Source organism: Dreissena polymorpha, chromosome 1 (assembly GCF_020536995.1).
Source record: "Dreissena polymorpha isolate Duluth1 chromosome 1, UMN_Dpol_1.0, whole genome shotgun sequence".
NCBI lineage: Eukaryota > Metazoa > Mollusca > Bivalvia > Myida > Dreissenidae > Dreissena > Dreissena polymorpha.
The window spans coordinates 121,954,683-121,972,112 of NC_068355.1; the positions used below are offsets into that span (position 1 = coordinate 121,954,683).

At 39.5% G+C, this 17,430-nt stretch overlaps 2 protein-coding genes across 9 annotated transcripts in view; one reads left to right on the plus strand and one right to left on the minus strand.

Moving 5' to 3' along the window:
• The window catches only part of LOC127847791 (uncharacterized), a 50,283-nt gene extending 37,381 nt beyond the window's left edge, over window positions 1-12,902 (minus strand). Inside the window, exon 1 of the mRNA XM_052379977.1 lies at window positions 12,734-12,902. Coding sequence (XP_052235937.1) covers window positions 12,734-12,797 — 64 coding nt within the window. The 5' untranslated portion in view covers window positions 12,798-12,902. The remainder of the gene's footprint in view (window positions 1-12,733) is intronic.
• Window positions 12,903-13,126: 224 nt separating this feature from the next.
• The window catches only part of LOC127847468 (phosphatidylinositol 4-phosphate 3-kinase C2 domain-containing subunit beta-like), a 95,262-nt gene continuing 90,958 nt past the window's right edge, over window positions 13,127-17,430 (plus strand). For all 8 annotated transcript variants that reach the window (XM_052379390.1, XM_052379431.1, XM_052379395.1 and 5 more), the window contains exons 1-3: window positions 13,127-13,208; window positions 16,261-16,393; window positions 16,933-17,269. In XM_052379390.1, the coding sequence (XP_052235350.1) occupies window positions 16,342-16,393; window positions 16,933-17,269 (389 nt within the window). In that variant the 5' untranslated portion in view covers window positions 13,127-13,208; window positions 16,261-16,341. The remainder of the gene's footprint in view (window positions 13,209-16,260; window positions 16,394-16,932; window positions 17,270-17,430) is intronic.

The following is a 17,430-nucleotide window of genomic DNA, read 5'->3' on the forward strand; positions in this document are numbered from 1 at the left end:
TGTCTCTTCATATGGAAACTTTCATAAGCAATCTGTAATAAAATCTTAAAACAAGATAAGAATGAAACAACCAATGCATCTAGGATCTAGGCAATTGACTTCCTCAATTGAATACACTCATATTTTACACTACAAACTTGACAATTTGGCTATATCGACTTATTTGCTCTTGGACAGGGACACCCTTGATCTGCAAATTGTAGTCAGACATTTTATATTTAAAACGTTTACAAGTTATTTGTAAAAATGTCCTTTAAAACATAGCAAATCAACAATTAAGCTGGATCAACAAGCCTATTTGCGTACAGATAGGTGTATATTGATCTAGATCATACAGTTACTGCATATAAACTTCATGTGAATGGCTAATCATTCAGCTACTAATTGAAGTAACAATAGTAAAACTAAGTTGTTACGCTTGTAAGACACAACAGACTCTAATTACTATCTGAAATTAGCAACAGTGTAATACTTGTTACACTGTCAGTAACGGATGGTGTATGGGATATACACCCTCAGTAATTTCATACCATACGAGAGCGAAGCTCGAGTTACTAACGGTGTAACGATTATATCTTGACCAACTACTTGATTACTCGGGGTGTATGGAAATTATTTGGGGTGTATGGAAAATACACCATGAGCACGTGACCGCTCAAAGCCAATCGGATCAGGTCATTTTTGTATGAGGTGAGGTGTCAAATAAAGGTGTGACAACCAGTTCTGTTTGGGTACGTTTGAGCACTAAGGCAGTAAGGCCACGACTTTTATATTTCTTGGTTTACAAAACCGCCGACCCTAATTTTTGGAAAATGGGAAAAAAAATAAAATCGGAAAATCGTCTTTTTTTTATATATTTTATTCCCGACCGCACTGAAAAACGAGCGAAACGAGAAAAAAAAACCGATCCGGTTTGAGTACGGTTGCGAATAAAATCAAGTAAGTACAATCAACGATTGGTTCACATATATTACAGAGATCGGGATATTTTTCAATGTGACACAGTATGTACCAGTCCTTTTATGGGCACTTCTCAAAATTTATTTAATTACAGACAATAGGAAAATCAGCGTCAGTAAAATGTCGACCGCATCAAAATTTATTTCCGAGTCTGTGACGCAACTATATTGTTTAACATGTTTATTATATTAAACATACCCGATATTATAGTAGATAAAAAAGTATTACCTTGCAATTTGATAATTAGTATAAATAATCCAATAAAACACTGCCATTATTTACGATATATGTGTTTAGGAATTTTGTAAACACGTCCGCCATAGTTTATAGGAACTGTACAGAAAGTTTGGAAATCGGAACAAATCGGTATATCTCGGAAAATCATTGATAAATGTATTTGTCGTTTTAATGCTTAGGGCCGAGTAATTTCGGCAAATCGGAACTCAACTTGCGTATTAAAAATACTAGCTCAATTAACCGTTAAACTCCGCCTCCGTTCTCTGCAAAAGATTCGAAGGCGGAGCTATGCACGTGCTATTATTAAATTGGAGGATTGCAATTGAGAAACAAACGCACGATTGGTTCGGCATGTTGATTGCTAGACAAAGGAAGCCAATTTTGTCGGCGCGAAATTTGTCGCTTTATTGCTTCAGACAGCAAGCGGCTTTCCTTTGATGACGTCAAACTGTCAATTCACACAGACTGCACATTTTCGGAAGACTTTAACTGGCTCCTTGTTTACAATTCCAGTAAAAACACTTGCTAACATTAAACTTTGGATTAAATTATCAAAATAAAGCAAAAGCCAAGTTGACAAATATGATTGTATTCATTCGCGTCAGTTTAATAAAGACGTGTTGCGTTGTAAATCAACGAGTTTTCATGACAACAACAACTTTAACAAACATTACCGCGACGACGCGGGGATCGATCTACCTCGATTTTTTTCATGGACGATGTCATAAGTCCAATAAGAGCAAACACATACTTTGTGTATGAGTAGTTTATCTTATATAAGATTTATGCAACGGGCATCGCATTGCGTAATGGTGCGCATCGAATTACGGAAATGAAGCGCAGTTTTTCGTTTTAATGGGAGAAGAACGCATGTCATTTAATGGAGTGTTTAAAATTGCCTGATGTTACAAAAGGTGCTTTTAGGTGACTCATTTCATTTGAAGATATAGATGTGTTTCATTGCATAATTAGATTTTTCGTCTCTGTGTTAAGGTTATAAAAGATATGTTGTCTTTGTTCTGATGTTATTAGTATTAACTTATTTTTCCAATGTTTTTTTTTTTTTTTTTTTTTTTTCGACCGCCCGATGGACCATTTTCAAAATTATTTTTGTAAACCAATAAAAAAAAAAGTCGTGGCCTAAGGAGGCGATCTATCGCGTCTTTTTATGAGACCACCTAACATTAAGTGTCATCATAGCTCAAGGTCATACTGCTGATATGCCAAGGCTGGTCTGGAGCTAAGCTGGCAGAATATGGCATAAAACCCATTTTAATTATGATGCTCATTTAATCAAAACATGGCTTGTTGCTGTTAACTAAAACATTTGAATTGTACAACCTTTGTAAAAACAAGGGCTGTTTGTAAAACACGCATGTAAATGGGCTGTCACTTGTAGTGGCAGCCATTGTGTGAATATGTTAGAGTTTGATTTGCATTTAAAGAAGAATTGATTGCGTGACTCATGGAGTTTCTAATTAGAGTCTGTTGTTTAGTTGTCATAAACTTCAACAAGATATTTTTGACATATTAAATAAAGACAAGTCAAAAGTGTACATATGTTTATCAATTATGTATAATGAAAGCAGTTAGTTACAGAGAGAAGTTGTAAAAATAACACATTACACAAGGCATCACTTTTGGAACTAGGCCTTTAGCATTCTTGAGTTATCATCTCAAAACGATTTTACTGTTCAGATCACTGTGACCTTGCCCTTTGACATAGTCATCTAAAAATCAATAGGGGTCGTCTGGCAGACATGACCAATACCCCTTAGAAGTTTCATGATCCTAGGCCTATGCATTCTTGAGTTATTATCCGGAAACCATTTTACTGCTTCAGGTCACTGTGACCTTGAACTTTGACGTAGAGACCTGAAAATCAATGAGGTCATCTGGCTGTCATGACCAATGTCCCCATGAACTTTCTTGATCCTGACACTAAGCATTTGTGAGTATCATTCAGAATCAATTTGACTGTTTCAAGTCACTGTGACCTTGACCTTTGACCTAGAGTACTGAAAATCAATAGGGGTCATCAGTCAGTCATGACAAATGTCCCTATGAACTTTTCTGATCCCAGGCTTAAGGGTTCTTAAGACAAACTCTAGCCCCAGGACGGAACTGCTGGGCATGTGGTGGCCCTCCTCACGGACAGAGACACGACCGCAAGGCTCGATAAAAAAATTGCGAGGCTTGGACGTTCAAATGTGGTAAATGCTTCACAAAATGACACTACACCAAGAACTGTAGCAAGTGCACTACTTGTGGTGAGTGGGGTCACCGTGACTCCTCATCACGAGCCTGCCCCAAATGTACTGGTGGTAGGAACCCTGTGTCAAAGGGGTCAACTAAAAACTCAGAGCATGATGTAGGTTACGTATTTGACCAGTTGTGTGCAACAACAGATGGTAAACCCAGTCGACCTGCGGCACCGGTCTCTTCAAGCACAGTATCACCTATTGAACATCACGTCTTCGATGGGCAGTGGGTGCCTAGGCCGTCAAAACGGCACCCCATTGTACTGGTCCGTTTGACACCAATGCCGGAAGAGCACTCATCTTTTGGACATCCTATGAAAGATACATCCAATCTCAAACCTATTACCGTATCCATGGTTGCTGATACCGGATGTCAGAGCTCAGTCATACCCTTAGGAATTGCGAACAGCTTGGGGGTACAGGCGCAGGATCTCATTCCAGTCAAGCTTGTTACGCGTGGAGCTATTAAGGAGGACTTCGGAATAATGGGCGCCATTGTGCTCAATGTAGCCACAAGCACATCAGATGAGCCCATCAGATCAACACGTTTGCTGTGCTATGTATCTCCTATGCCAACATCTTTACACAATGGCCTTAATGCTACTGAAGACAATGTGGAGGCCTTGAACCAGTGGCTACTTGAATACTATGGTGCAACTACCTTTAACGTGTGTGAGCATCAGCCACTACCACTTATGAAGTATGAGCCTCTCTGACTACATGTTGACCCAAGTGCTGTACCATTAGCAGTCCATAAGCTAGCACTTGTTCCCATTCACTGGCAGGACCAAGTTTATGCGGATCTTGAAAGAGATGTTTGAATAGGTGTTCTTAAACGAGTAGATCCAAACACCACAACAACATGGTGCTCGAGAATGGTAGTTACCAGCAAGGCTGATGGCACCCCAAGGCGTACAGTTGAATTGCAACCTCAAAATCGAAATTCCATTCGCCAAACTCATCATGTGCCAAATCCATTTCATCTGGCTGACCGGGTTCCTCAAGGCACGAAGAAATCTGTGACAGATGCATGGAATGGGTACCATTCTGTACCAATCTGCGTTGAGGACCCACACATCACCACATTCATTACACCATGGGGCAGGTACAGGTACAAGGTGGAACCGCAGGGGTTCATGGCCTGTGGCGATGCATATAACCAGCGCTTTGACGCCATCATCGCGGACTTCCGAAACAAAGTCAAATGTTTGGATGATACATGCATGTGGGAAGACTTCATTGAAGCAGCATTCTTCCAGGCATGTGGCTTGAATTGTGTCATCGAAATGGGATCACCCTCAATCCTAAGAAATTCCAGTTTGCTCAGGACATAGTTGACTTTGCAGGGTTGACTATCACACCCACAAACATACGGCCTAGTGAGAAGTTCCTTGATGCATTCAGAAACTTTCCTAAACCAACTGACATTACTGGTGCTAGAGCTTGTTTAGGCTGATCAATCAGGTGACATATGCATTTGCCGTGACGAAACAGATGCAGCCATTCCGGGCTCTCTTGAAGCCGTCAACTGTGTTTCGTTGGACAGATGAACTGGATGAACTGTTTTGCAAGTCCAAAGAAGTCATTATCAAGGAAATGATAGAAGGTGTTCGCCTGTTTGATCCCACTTAGGTAACATGCCCGGCCACAGACTGGTCGGTTGAGGGCATTGGTTTCTTCATGATGCAGAAGTACTGTCAGTGTCCCAACAAGACTCCTACCTGCTGTCAGGATGGCTGAAAACTGTGCCTAATTGGGAGCCAATTCACTCATCCTGCTGAAAGCCAGTACGCTCCAATTAAAGGTGAGGCCTTAGCGGTTGTATATGCACTTCATCAGACACGCTACTATGTCCTGGGATGTGAGGACCTCATTGTAGCTACAGACCATAAACCACTCTTCCAAATCTTGAATGACAGGTCACTCACTGACATCAGTAACAGACGACTTCTCAATCTAAAGGAGAAGACGCTTGGCTATAGGTTCACAATGGTGCATGTTCCGGGTAAGAAGAACCTTGGACCAGCTTCAGCTTCGAGACATCCGACAGGATGTCCTGAGCGTCTGGTGTCGCCTGGTGAGTCACCGGATACAGAACAAGAAGTGGACACATCTTGTCACAACGCACTGCCCTGCTTGTACCAGCATGCAGACAATATTGATGTGGCTGATGACTTCTCTACGGTCGCAGCTGCAACATGTACTCTTAATGCTGTTGTTTCAGTTGTCACATGGGACATGGTACGTGAGGCCACAACATCAGACCCTACCTTTCAAAGCCTTATCAACTTCCTGGAGAGCGGATTTCCAGACGACTGTAGAGAACTACCAGCAGCACTGCGACATCATGGGTTTGCAGCAAGCTTAAGTGTTGTGGACGGTGTGGTTCTAATGGGCCAAAGAATAGTCATTCCCCCACCACTTCGTCAGTCAATTCTCAATGCACTCCATGCAGCTCACCAAGAAGTTAGTGCAATGCGTGCAAGGGCCATGAATTGTGTGTACTGGCTAGATATCACAATTGACATTGCAAGGATAAGGGACCAGTGTACGCATTGCCATCGGACGACTTAGTCAAACCCTATGCAGCCCCCGTCAGACCTAACCCTGCCAGACTACCCGTTTCAGATGATATGCAGTGACCATTTCACCTTCAACTGTAAAGAATATGTGGTCATTGTAGACAGGAACTCCAACTGGCCTATGGTACACAGATCAGAGTCAGGTGCAGAAGGCCTTGTGAAACAGCTAAGGGAGACATTTGTAACATTCGGCATTTTTGAGCAACTAACGTCTGATGGGGAACCCAGGGGTTTCACTGGCCCCGAAAAAGTTGTTGTCACTTTATCGCGGTGTGAAAACCGCCGGTAATTCCTACTTTATTAATAAGGACAATCATTTAAGGAACCTCACTACATTAATGAATAATGGCATTGACTATATTTGTATTACTTTTAGAAGTATGCCAATACATAAATAACAATAAGTACCTTCATAAGTCTTAATAAGGTTTACTTTATATAAATAACAGTTTTCCCACTTGATACATAATATAATAATGTTAACAATACTTTTAACAGTATGCTGCATAAATGTTTTAGAATTATTTATTAAAACCTAGAATCACACAAATGTACATCATCTGAAAGGAAAAATAAATCAAACATCAGAAAATAAAGCATCACAATTCAAATTGTTAAACAGTTGCATTTGGTCATTTGGACATGATATACATCAACTTCTTATCAAATTTCACAAATTTTAAAATAACACCGATTGTTAAAAGATTTCCTGTTAGCTGTGGTAGTCGATTTCCAGGTTCAATTAAATAAATATTTCTTGTTGTCTGAAATAACACAAAACATATTTTAAAAAACTATCAACAACGAATAAACACATATTACATAAATATCACTATCTTTTTAAGTTCGAATTTTAACATATCCGATATATAGTACATCAAGTGAAAGACCTACTTTTTATTTCAGAAATAGTTGGTATTTTAATTAAAATATATCGTTCCCAGAACATTATAATAATGAAACTGTTAAACATAAATGCTCACAAATGCCTGTTTAAACAAGTTTACATGTGTTTTTGTCATGGTATTTAATAAATAAATAGCGTCCTTAATAATCGTTATAATTATTGATCTTCGTGACAGTTTATCCCAGGATTACATAATTGATTGTTCAATGTCATAAAGGAGCCGTTTATCCGATAATAACCCTCATAAACTTGACAATAGCAGTAAAAATACCGTCTGTAACACTTACACGCTTCAGTGATTTCAATTTGCACTTTGTCCTGTAGGTCGCTTACATTGTCGTAAATCAATATTTACAACTGACAAACGCTGGCCGCTTATGCTCGGTTGCGTGCTTTCGACTTGCTGTACATTTTCGGATATGATTTTACCGATTTTAAATTCGCCACTTAAAAAAAATAGAGCCAGTTAAAAAAAATTAGCGCCATTGGCAACAGTGGCAATCGACAGGGAAACCACTGGGAACCACAGTACACATCTGGAAAGACTCAAGCGTTCTTAAAGGTCTGGGGAGTTTGACACAGAATTTCATCCGTCACAAACCCACATGCCAATTGTAGGGCTGAGCTAGCGGTGAAAAGTGTCAAGTGCATGCTGATGGACAATGTTACTGCAACAGGGTCCCTGGATATAGACAAGTTCCAGAGAGCTCTACTGATGAACCGTAACTCTTTCGACCCGGAGACCAAAGTGTCCCCTGCATTGATTTTGTTTGGACGTCCGATCCGGGACGCTATTCCAATACCAATGGGCAGATACACTCCTCATGAAACTTGGACTGAGTTGCTGTCTCACAGGGAGTTGGCACTGGCTCGACGGCACTTAAGGGATCATGAGCGATGGAATGAGCACAACCGGAGACTGCCACCACTCCAGGTGGGTGATCATGTGTACGTACAGAACCTGGTTGGGAAGATGGGAGCGCACTGGGACTGTAGTGGAGGTTCGGCAGTATCATCAGTATGTCATTCGGATGGATGGTACAGGCCGGGTGACCATCAGCAATCCCCAACATCTCCAAAAGTTCTTTCCTTTCCACACCCCCTGCACACCAGGCTTATCAAGAACACCCACTGTAGAACAATCAGGAGAGGTAGTCGCCAATGGCTCGACTCCAGTTACAGCTACTCAGCCAAAGGTGTCTGTTCCTACTTCTCCACCTGGTGATTTGGGCACGCCTGTCAGCCCTGGCACAGATCCAATAAGGACCACCAATCACTGTCGTCAAGCAGGGATGCTATCCACACCATCATCGCAAGAAGTTCCACAAACGCCTCTTAACCACAGCGCAGCACCGCCAACGGGCTCATCGACAGGACTACACAGACCACTGCCAACCAGTGATTCCATGCCAAAGTCGACCGACCATCCAGAGCTGAATCCCAAGCGCCTTAATTTTGGTCAACTGAACGATAAGACCTCACGAAAACTGTGACCCGAGTACCGCGTGCTCTTGCTCGGCTTCAACTGCACAACCAAGCTGGGCGTAAAGAAGCACCTCTTCGACCTTCGAGATATGACAATGAGGGAAAGCCTTGTATTGATTAGGAATGTGATTTGTGATCAATCCGTGACAATCCGACTTTGAAGGCCTTGTTCCATAATTATAGTGATTCAGTTTTGATGGCAGCCCACTATTGACTATTCCATCAATTAGTTTTGTTTATGTCAACATTTCATACACTGCTAGTCTTTTTATTTCATTTACTAAGTTTTCGACGTACCCTCAAAAACTTATCCCTGGGGGATGGAATCATCCATCATTATAATATTGTAGGTAGCAGTCATACTTTTCCATACTCCTTCATTTTGATATGTGAATAAGACTATTAATCATAGAAGGGGAGAAGGGGAGAAGGAATAACCTGACAAGTTTTTTATTGTGATTGTGTTTTGATTTACATGCCATTATAATTATTGTATCATTTGTACATCATGATGGAAAAGACTTTCATCCTTTGAAATAAAAGTGATCAAGGAATTTGACTGTGTCATTTACTTTGGAATCCCCCAAAGACACACACCTGGCAAGGTCATGTCAGATAATTAAAATTTTTGAATGTTTTAAGGAACTGTGATTGGATGCATCACTTATGATAAAGCTCGAACTCATGCCAAGTTAATTGAGTTAATTGGAAAATCAATTGTTTATGATGGATTGACATAGCTGACAAATAAGGCCCTGTAACCAGTTAATCGACTTCATTCTGTCAATATGCTTTTGGCTTTCCAAACAATCAATAACAGTTAAAGGCTTTAATTGGAATTTATTTGAAAGGCATAACCAGTACATATGAATTGATAGTACAAAAAAACTACTTTACCAAATGATTTTACTAGGTAGCAAGCCTATGAAGGTCATGAAAACACTAATATGAATTGATAAAGTACATCACACATTTTTGATAAAATTGTTTTAAAAAAAACTCCAAATTCTGGATCTGGATGTGTACGTCGAAGAAACCAATTTTGGCTTTTACTCGACGGTGGTGGAGTGTGCGATAGCTGCACTATTGCTGTTTTAATACACTGTCTTTGAAAATGTCTATTGTTGAAGAGTTTACAATGTCATCACTAAGTTTATTCCAGTCAATCACAGTTTTTACAAAGAATGAATTTTAAAAAAGGACAGTTTTTGATGGAATAGTTTCAAAACACTTGGAGTTATTGTTCACAAAGTTACACACAATGTTTTGATGAATATAGCCCTCGTATTGTTTAGCCCTTATAGTACGTTTAGGCCTTAGTGGCTTAAGGTATCGTTCAATGGAAATGACCGGTACGTGCCCTTCCACCACCTTGTACAATAGTGTCAACCTTTGGGCGCGCCGTCTGTCTTGGGGTGGTGGGAGTTCCAGCTTTTGAAGCATTTCGGTCACACAACCAGACTGTCTGGAGCGGTAGTCTCTGGTTATGAACCTTGCGGCTGATCGCTGGATACCCTCTAGGCGGTCAATGTCTGATTGGTGAAAAGGATCCCATACCACACTGGCATATTCTAGTTTGGAGCGGACTAGTGCTAGGAAGGCATTTTTGCGGCATTCTAGAGGGCAGTGACTGAGGTTTCTTCTTAGGAATCCAAGAGTGGAGTTAACTCGCTTTGTTATGTTGGTTATATAAGTTTTCCATTCAAAGTCTTCAGATAAGGTGATCCCAAGGTAGGGGTTTTCTTGAACTCTTTTGAGGATTTCTTTGTTGATATTGTAAAAATAGCTAGATTTGTGTTTTGAGCTTAGAAGGTAGCATTTCTTTCCATTAAATTCCATCCCCCATTCGTTGGCCCATTTGTGAAGGTTATCTAGGTAATTTTGAAGAGTTTCATGATCTTTAAATGTGTTTATGGGTCTGTAGAGGAGACAGTCATCTGCGAAAAGTCTAATCTGGGACTTCACCCTCTCTGGTAGGTCGTTGATGTGACACAGAAATAACAACGGTCCTAGCACTGTCCCTAGAGGAACTCCAGAGCCTACTGGTACATGGTGTGATTTCTCCCCGTCTACAACCACTCGAATTTCTCTGCGGGTGAGGAAGTTCGAGATCCAGGACAGGAGGTTACCCCGGATTCCGTAGTTCTCAAGTTTCAGAAGCAGGCGTTGGTGTGGGACTGTGTCGAAGGCCTTGCTGAAGTCCAGGATGATGGTATCGACTTGTTTGTTTTGGTCATAGAAATTAAGTAGATTGTGGGTTGTTACAACTAGTTGAGTTTCACAGGAGTATCCAGAGCGAAAGCCATGATTCAAGGAGGTGAGAACTCTGTGTTTGTCGAGGTGGTTTAGAGTGTGGTGGCAGATGATATGTTCGAGAAGTTTGGAGGTGACACTGGTTAGGGATACAGGGCGGTAATTTTCAGCCGCGTGACGGTCTCCCTTCTTATAAACCGGTGCTATGTTGGCATCTCTCCAATCTTTCGGCAGTTCTCCAGTGTTGACTGATTGCTTGAAGATAGCGGTTATAGCTGGGGCTAGCATTGTAGCACAGGTCTGGAGGACTTTGTTTGGTACATCATCAGGGCCTACGGCTTTGTTGACCTTAAGGTTCTTTATGAGTTTATGTACGCCTTCTTGACCGATCAAAAGTGTAGGGATGTTTTCGGTAACATGGCCTGAGCGTACTGGTTTCTGTTGTGAGCCATCATCCTTGGTGAAAACTGATTTGAACTGGTTTAGTAAGATTTCAGCTCTGCTTTTGGAGTTGGTGACTAGGTGACCATTAGAGCGTAGAGGTGCAATACGGATGTTATCCTGTTTCTTTAGTTTTACGTATGACCAGAATGGTCAAATTAAACGAAAATAAGTTGACATTTAGATTCATGAACACAAATTGTCATTGATCTAGTTATGTCAATAGTAATGCAGTCTATTTATATCTATCTATATATACTGCTAGTCGCCAACAATTAGCATTACAAGCAGGTGCGTGTCAGTGCTAGGAAATTAAGAAAGAAGTGTATAGGAGATAAAAGTAATACATAATGTATTTGTGAGACATAGAAACAAAGGTGATAGTGTTAGTTAAAAGAAGGAATATACAGATAAAAGGTTTAAAACAGCCAACCTGCTTAGAAACTGTGGTCTAGTTTGGTCACCCCCAGCCTAAACTGGTCCAGGGTAGGTGCCTGTACAATATTGGCTGGTAGAGAGTTCCATAGGACAATAGTGGCTGAATAGAAGGAGAATTTATAGTAGTTGCTTGGAGTAGGGATTTGTCTGAATGAAAGAGGGTGCAAATGTCTAGTGAGCCGGGTCGGAGGAGTGACATAGGGAGGCATTGGTACAGCAACCAGTCCGTGGACAATTTTATAGAACATCAGTAGCCGGGAGTCATACCTTCTGTTCTCAAGTGAACGCCACCCTAATTTGTCTAGCATGTGTGTGACACTGTTGTGATATGAGTAATCATTTGTAACCCACCGAGCGGCCCTGCGTTGGACCATCTCGATCTTGTTTATGTTGTGTTGTGTGTGTGGGCTCCACACTGAGCTACTATACTCAAGTTGTGGGCGGACCAGGGTTTTGAAGGCAAATTCTCTAATGCGTGGGTGTTTTATGGGAATGTTTCGTTTGATGAAGTTTAGTGTTTGACTGGCTGTTGCAGTAACCTGGTTTATGTGTTTATTCCAGCTGAGGTCAGATGTGATGCTAACACCCAAGTATTTAGCATCACTAACTGTTTCTAGAATATGACCGTGGAGTGTGTAAGTGGATTTGTAGGGACGTTTTGACCTGGTGATGTTCATAACCGTACACTTGGAAGGATTAAATTCCATATCCCAAGTGTGTTCCCATTTTTGTAGCCGATCTAGATCTTCTTGCAGGGTATTTTGTTCAGTGGGATTGTTGACCGTGATGTAGACAGCAGTGTCATCAGCAAATAACCGGACCTGTGACACTATGTTTTCTGGCAGATCGTTTATGTAGAGCAAGAAGAGGAGAGGGCCGAGAACAGAGCCCTGGGGGACACCTGATGTGACTGGAACCTCGTCTGAATTGTCACCATTTACCAAGACAGACTGAAGTCGACCTATAAGGAAAGAAACCTATAATTCGTGAAAGTTTTTTGTCGTGTTTAAATGAATCTTTAACAGCATGAGCCTTTGTCAATAGTAATGCAGTCTATTTATAATTCGTGAAAGTTTTTTGTCGTGTTTAAATGAATCTTTAACAGCATGAGCCTTTGTTAATTAAATCTAAGAAGGAGGAAGAGGGTATAATAAATTAGTAGTTTTTACCTTTTCCGGAAAATAAGGCCTTGCAAATCCAACGCAATTCAATTAACAAAATTGAAACGCACATATATGCACAAAACCGTAGATGTCATCATAGTTTGCGTTCAGATATCTTGATACAAACATCAAAGGCTGTTGTTGACAAATTTCTACTAACCAGATTGGAAATGGTACAGCAATGAATAGAATTTATCGTTATGGGCTTATTTGCATTTCCATCACTGAACTAAAAAGGTGAAGAAAACAGATATATCATGAAATAAAACAAAATTTTCTTTAGTAATATTTGCCATTTCTTATAGTTAAGAACAATTTAACTATTCAAGCGTTATTTAAATTAAATCAAATCACGTTTACGAAACCCACAATGTTAATTTTATTCGCTTATAATTTTAACCCGGAAGTAAATAACACATTTCCAAAATAATGATAGAGGACGCCCCGTAAACAAGAACTGTCGCATTTTTGAGTACTTTATGTATGGGTTTTGTTTAGTAACATGAAAAACTAACAAAAACACAAATCTCTTTCAACTTCATATTTAACATAAGAACGTCATTGTTGTCTTGTTCTTCTTTGTCATGCTTTGAATAAGATCCTTACTGAGTCTGACAGTGCTAGAAACGGTTCAAATGTTTTGGTTTGGCCACGGACTCTAGATTACACGTATAAGAAACGGGACCGTTACGCCAAATATCTTGTTGTGTCTATGTCACTAGCGGTACCCTGTCACGTGACCGTGTCGTAAATATCGATCTTTTATCGAAGGGCCTAGGTTATACATTTGATGAACCCACTCACGTCTTTTGTTAAATTATAGTTTCATTTCTCGGCCGATTTTGACAAATTATATATCATTAGAAAGCTTACATGACGTTTTCAGATATATAAATATATATTAAGTTTTTCTTCTGATTTCGGCAGCCCGGCGAGTTATAACTTTAACTTTTGCAAATATCATACCGTTTTGGAGTTTTAGAATCTAGATTTACGGTTGACATGTTCGTACTTTATACCGATTTGTAGCGTTTATATTTGGAGTTCAGTTTTAAAAATAACATCTTGCTTAGGAGAATAGAATTCTGTATATGATAAAAAAAATGGTTTAAAAATGAAAGCAAGTAAGAAATGAAGGCAAAAGAAAGTAGCGCGCGGTCCTAACGAGCCGAACTGATGCTAAGGTCTTGGCGATTATGCTTTTGTTTAGATACCGGCCATTGAATTTCCTTTGCCATGATTATTATATTTTTTATGGAATATATTGTAGTATTTTGTTCACTTAACATATCAATAAAGCTTATTATAAATGAATCTTAATAAATTAACGATTTCAGCTCTTGTTTATAACACAGAAAGGGTGTTAAATTTATGATGAAACAGCGTATATAGCGGACCCTCTCGATATTATTCGGCTTTGCATGCATACTTGAAATAAAATGGGTGTCAAAACCATTCATCGTTTGCTGTTTATTATCAACGAGGTAATTATGGTTACTAAGGGTCAAATACTCAATTCATCTCCTATCAATATACACTCCGTGGTTTGGCCCAGTTGAAAGAACTTTTTTATCTATGTTGATATAAGATTATAATGGTACCATCTTTTCCTTGAAAGCTGGCAGTCTGTAGCTTTTCCTGCCCTACTGAATGTTGTACCTAATACCTGTAGATGATTTAGCAAGGCTAAGGTTGGGGTCAAGAAGAATGTCAATCTGATTTTCAGCTCGGCTGTTTTCGAAGAAAACCCGAGGGATTGTCATAACCAGCTCGTCGTATCCTCCGCTGTCTGCCGTGCTAAAACCTTAACATTGGCTCTAAAATCAAAGTGCTTCCGCCTACAACTTTGGAACTTAATATGTACATTCACCTTGATGAGTTCTGCACTCCACACCCATTTTTGGGTCACTAGGTCAAAGGTCAAGGTCACTGTGACCTAAAAAAATAATTATTCTGACCAGTTTTCATGTATTCAATACTGCATCCGCAGCCAAGCGTTGGCACCCGTTATGCGGTGCTCTTGTTTTATTTGGTACATCATAGTGACCTTATAAGTGTGTCATCTCTCTTGGAGTGGCTGCCTTCCAATGTCATCTATTGTCTGTGGGCTTCAGCTTGTGGTTCTGTAGTCGCCTAATTCACATAATTAGCAGTACGTCTTTTAACACCTTTAAGCTGATTAATACGTCTGTGCTTTTAACAAGTCCAATTCAGTTGCAGCGAAGTCCAATCTTGGTCAAACAAAAGTGTGGTGCTAGATGGGCAGCCGGACAGGTTGCTTCTTAGGAAGCCTTGGCTTTCAGGTTAACTGCCCCTACATGAAGATAGCAAGACATGTTGCTATGTTCAAGCTCTTTTCATAAAGTACAGACATGCCTTTATTGCGTTGCGCTTTTTTCATGTGTGTAAGACTTCACCCTTTGGCGGATGAAGTGGCATCTGGAGGTGTTTTTACAATTTCTGTAGTCATGTAGAGAATCAAAGTTTCCCCAAAATATATTTTCATATAACTAATGTTTCCTTTTCTGTGGTTAGTCATTTCAGGGGTGCTAAATTCTTATAATGTTCTACTTGTCCATAGACAAGCGAAACCAAAATAGCAACTTGTTTTAATTGAAAACTCACTTTTTAAACAAATCACTGATTTTCTTTCTTTATTATTAACTTATCAAATTTGAGAAACCAGCAAACCAATGTGTAAATCACGGTTTTGATATTCAATTGAAGCCGCACAGAGAAGGGACAGCCCTGACTTTAAACTGTCAAAAGGTGAAATGGTTTACAAAATGACACTAACAGTCCCAAAGCAGTGAAAAAAGCCCATCAGTTTTCAAATTATGTTTTCAACTGTTTGCACTGAATTTAAGAGACTTCAGGTTCATTTGTGTCATTTGAAACAAGTGATAGTAATTTAAACTTCAGCTAGGTATTCAGCAAATCTAAATCTTGCTCTCTTGAAATTCAATCAATCACAGTTCCTTAAAAAAAAATCTGATATTTTTATTAACTTAAATGTGATCGTTTATCAATTACAAATGAGCAGCATGCAAATGAATGCCATGGATTGAATCAACACCAAAGACTCTGTACGTCACAGATGTAATTGGCATGTAACTCAAATTGTGAATACTTTCATATCTGAAGAAAAAATGGTACTGTTATGTAAAACAGTTCTTTTGCTATCACCTGCACATGTTTCGTGCTTTAGATTACCATTCATTACTTGAGTAAATTAAAGATGTCATGTTGCTCTGTGCTACAAATTGTTTAATTTGCTGTTATTTAATCATGCTTTCCATTTTTTTCTGCTCAGTCATTAAATTTTACATTTAAATATACTCATATGATAACTCAATAAACCTATAACAACAATCAAAAGAAACAGGAATTTCAATAATCTTTCTTTCATGACAAAACCTTTATGCACTAAAAATGGAAATAAGCACTTGTCATTTTTAATACCGACCATATTCAATTATTGTAAGGAGGTTTACCATAGCGATTGTATGTGATCATAATATTTGTAATTCCAGAGCCCCACTGTGTGCTGAGGCCAGGATGGAATTGTTTTAACATAAGTCCTCCAGAAGATATAGAAAATCAGCAATACAACAATGAGTGGAGGTGGTAAAATTCCACCTCCAATCCCTCCCAGACCGGGCCAAGGTAAAAACTGACATTATGAGATTTCAAGTAACGGAAGGATAGTGCATTAAATCTACATGTATATTGTGACATTCTAGCAAGATCCCAAATTTTCTTAGCAAGCCAACAGATTTTGTTTACAGATTTTGAATTTGTTATAGCCCATGAGAATAGTGAGCTTTTGTGATTACTTTTAACATTTAAATGTGACATAAACATTTAACTTGTGAACATTCTAGAGGTAACCTTTATTGCCAAATTGTAATGAATCTTTGTCAGAACATTTTTCCCAAAGACATCTTGCTCAAGTTTGAAACCTGTTCAAGAGAGGTCAAACCTAGTGACATTAAAGAAAAAGCTTATGTACACTCAAGAATTCACATTTTCACCACTCATTATGAAATTTGCTATTTTGTTCTTATGATGCTTCAACAGACCTGGGCAATGGTTCTGATGTTTTGAACAAGAATTTAGGCAGTTTCTTTTATTTGTCTGTAATAAAAAAATTTAGAGTGGAATTTAATTAATATTTTTTAGAAATTGTTAACATTTTCTTGCAGGGATGCAGTATGTAGGTGGCTTTGTTGGTTATTCCGTTCCCCCACAATCCTATCAGTCATCACCTTGGACATCAAATGGGAATCAGGCTAGTCTTAGTGTATCACGACCTCCATCTATCAACTTAGGCAATCAGGCTGGTTCATCCTTGATCTCCTTGTCATCACCAGAAGGGAAAACCAGTCCAAGAGCGCCGGCAACGTCAGGATATTTCAGTGACCTCCATGACCTAGATTTCTCACTGGTAGGGACACAAACCACGTCGCAGCTGTCCAGTTCAACCCAAAGCACAACCACAACCAAAGTGAACATTTATCCAGACATAAGCGCAGCCTTTAGGTATATCGATCTGTTGTTTGTCCTTTTGCGCTCTGACATTTTTTGCATTTTACCTTTGGTTGGTAGTAATTTTTTATTATGGAAGACACTTACAGTCTCGGCGAAGATGAAATGACACAAACATTGCTAAAAAACACTGTGTGATAATGATGTTGTGCATG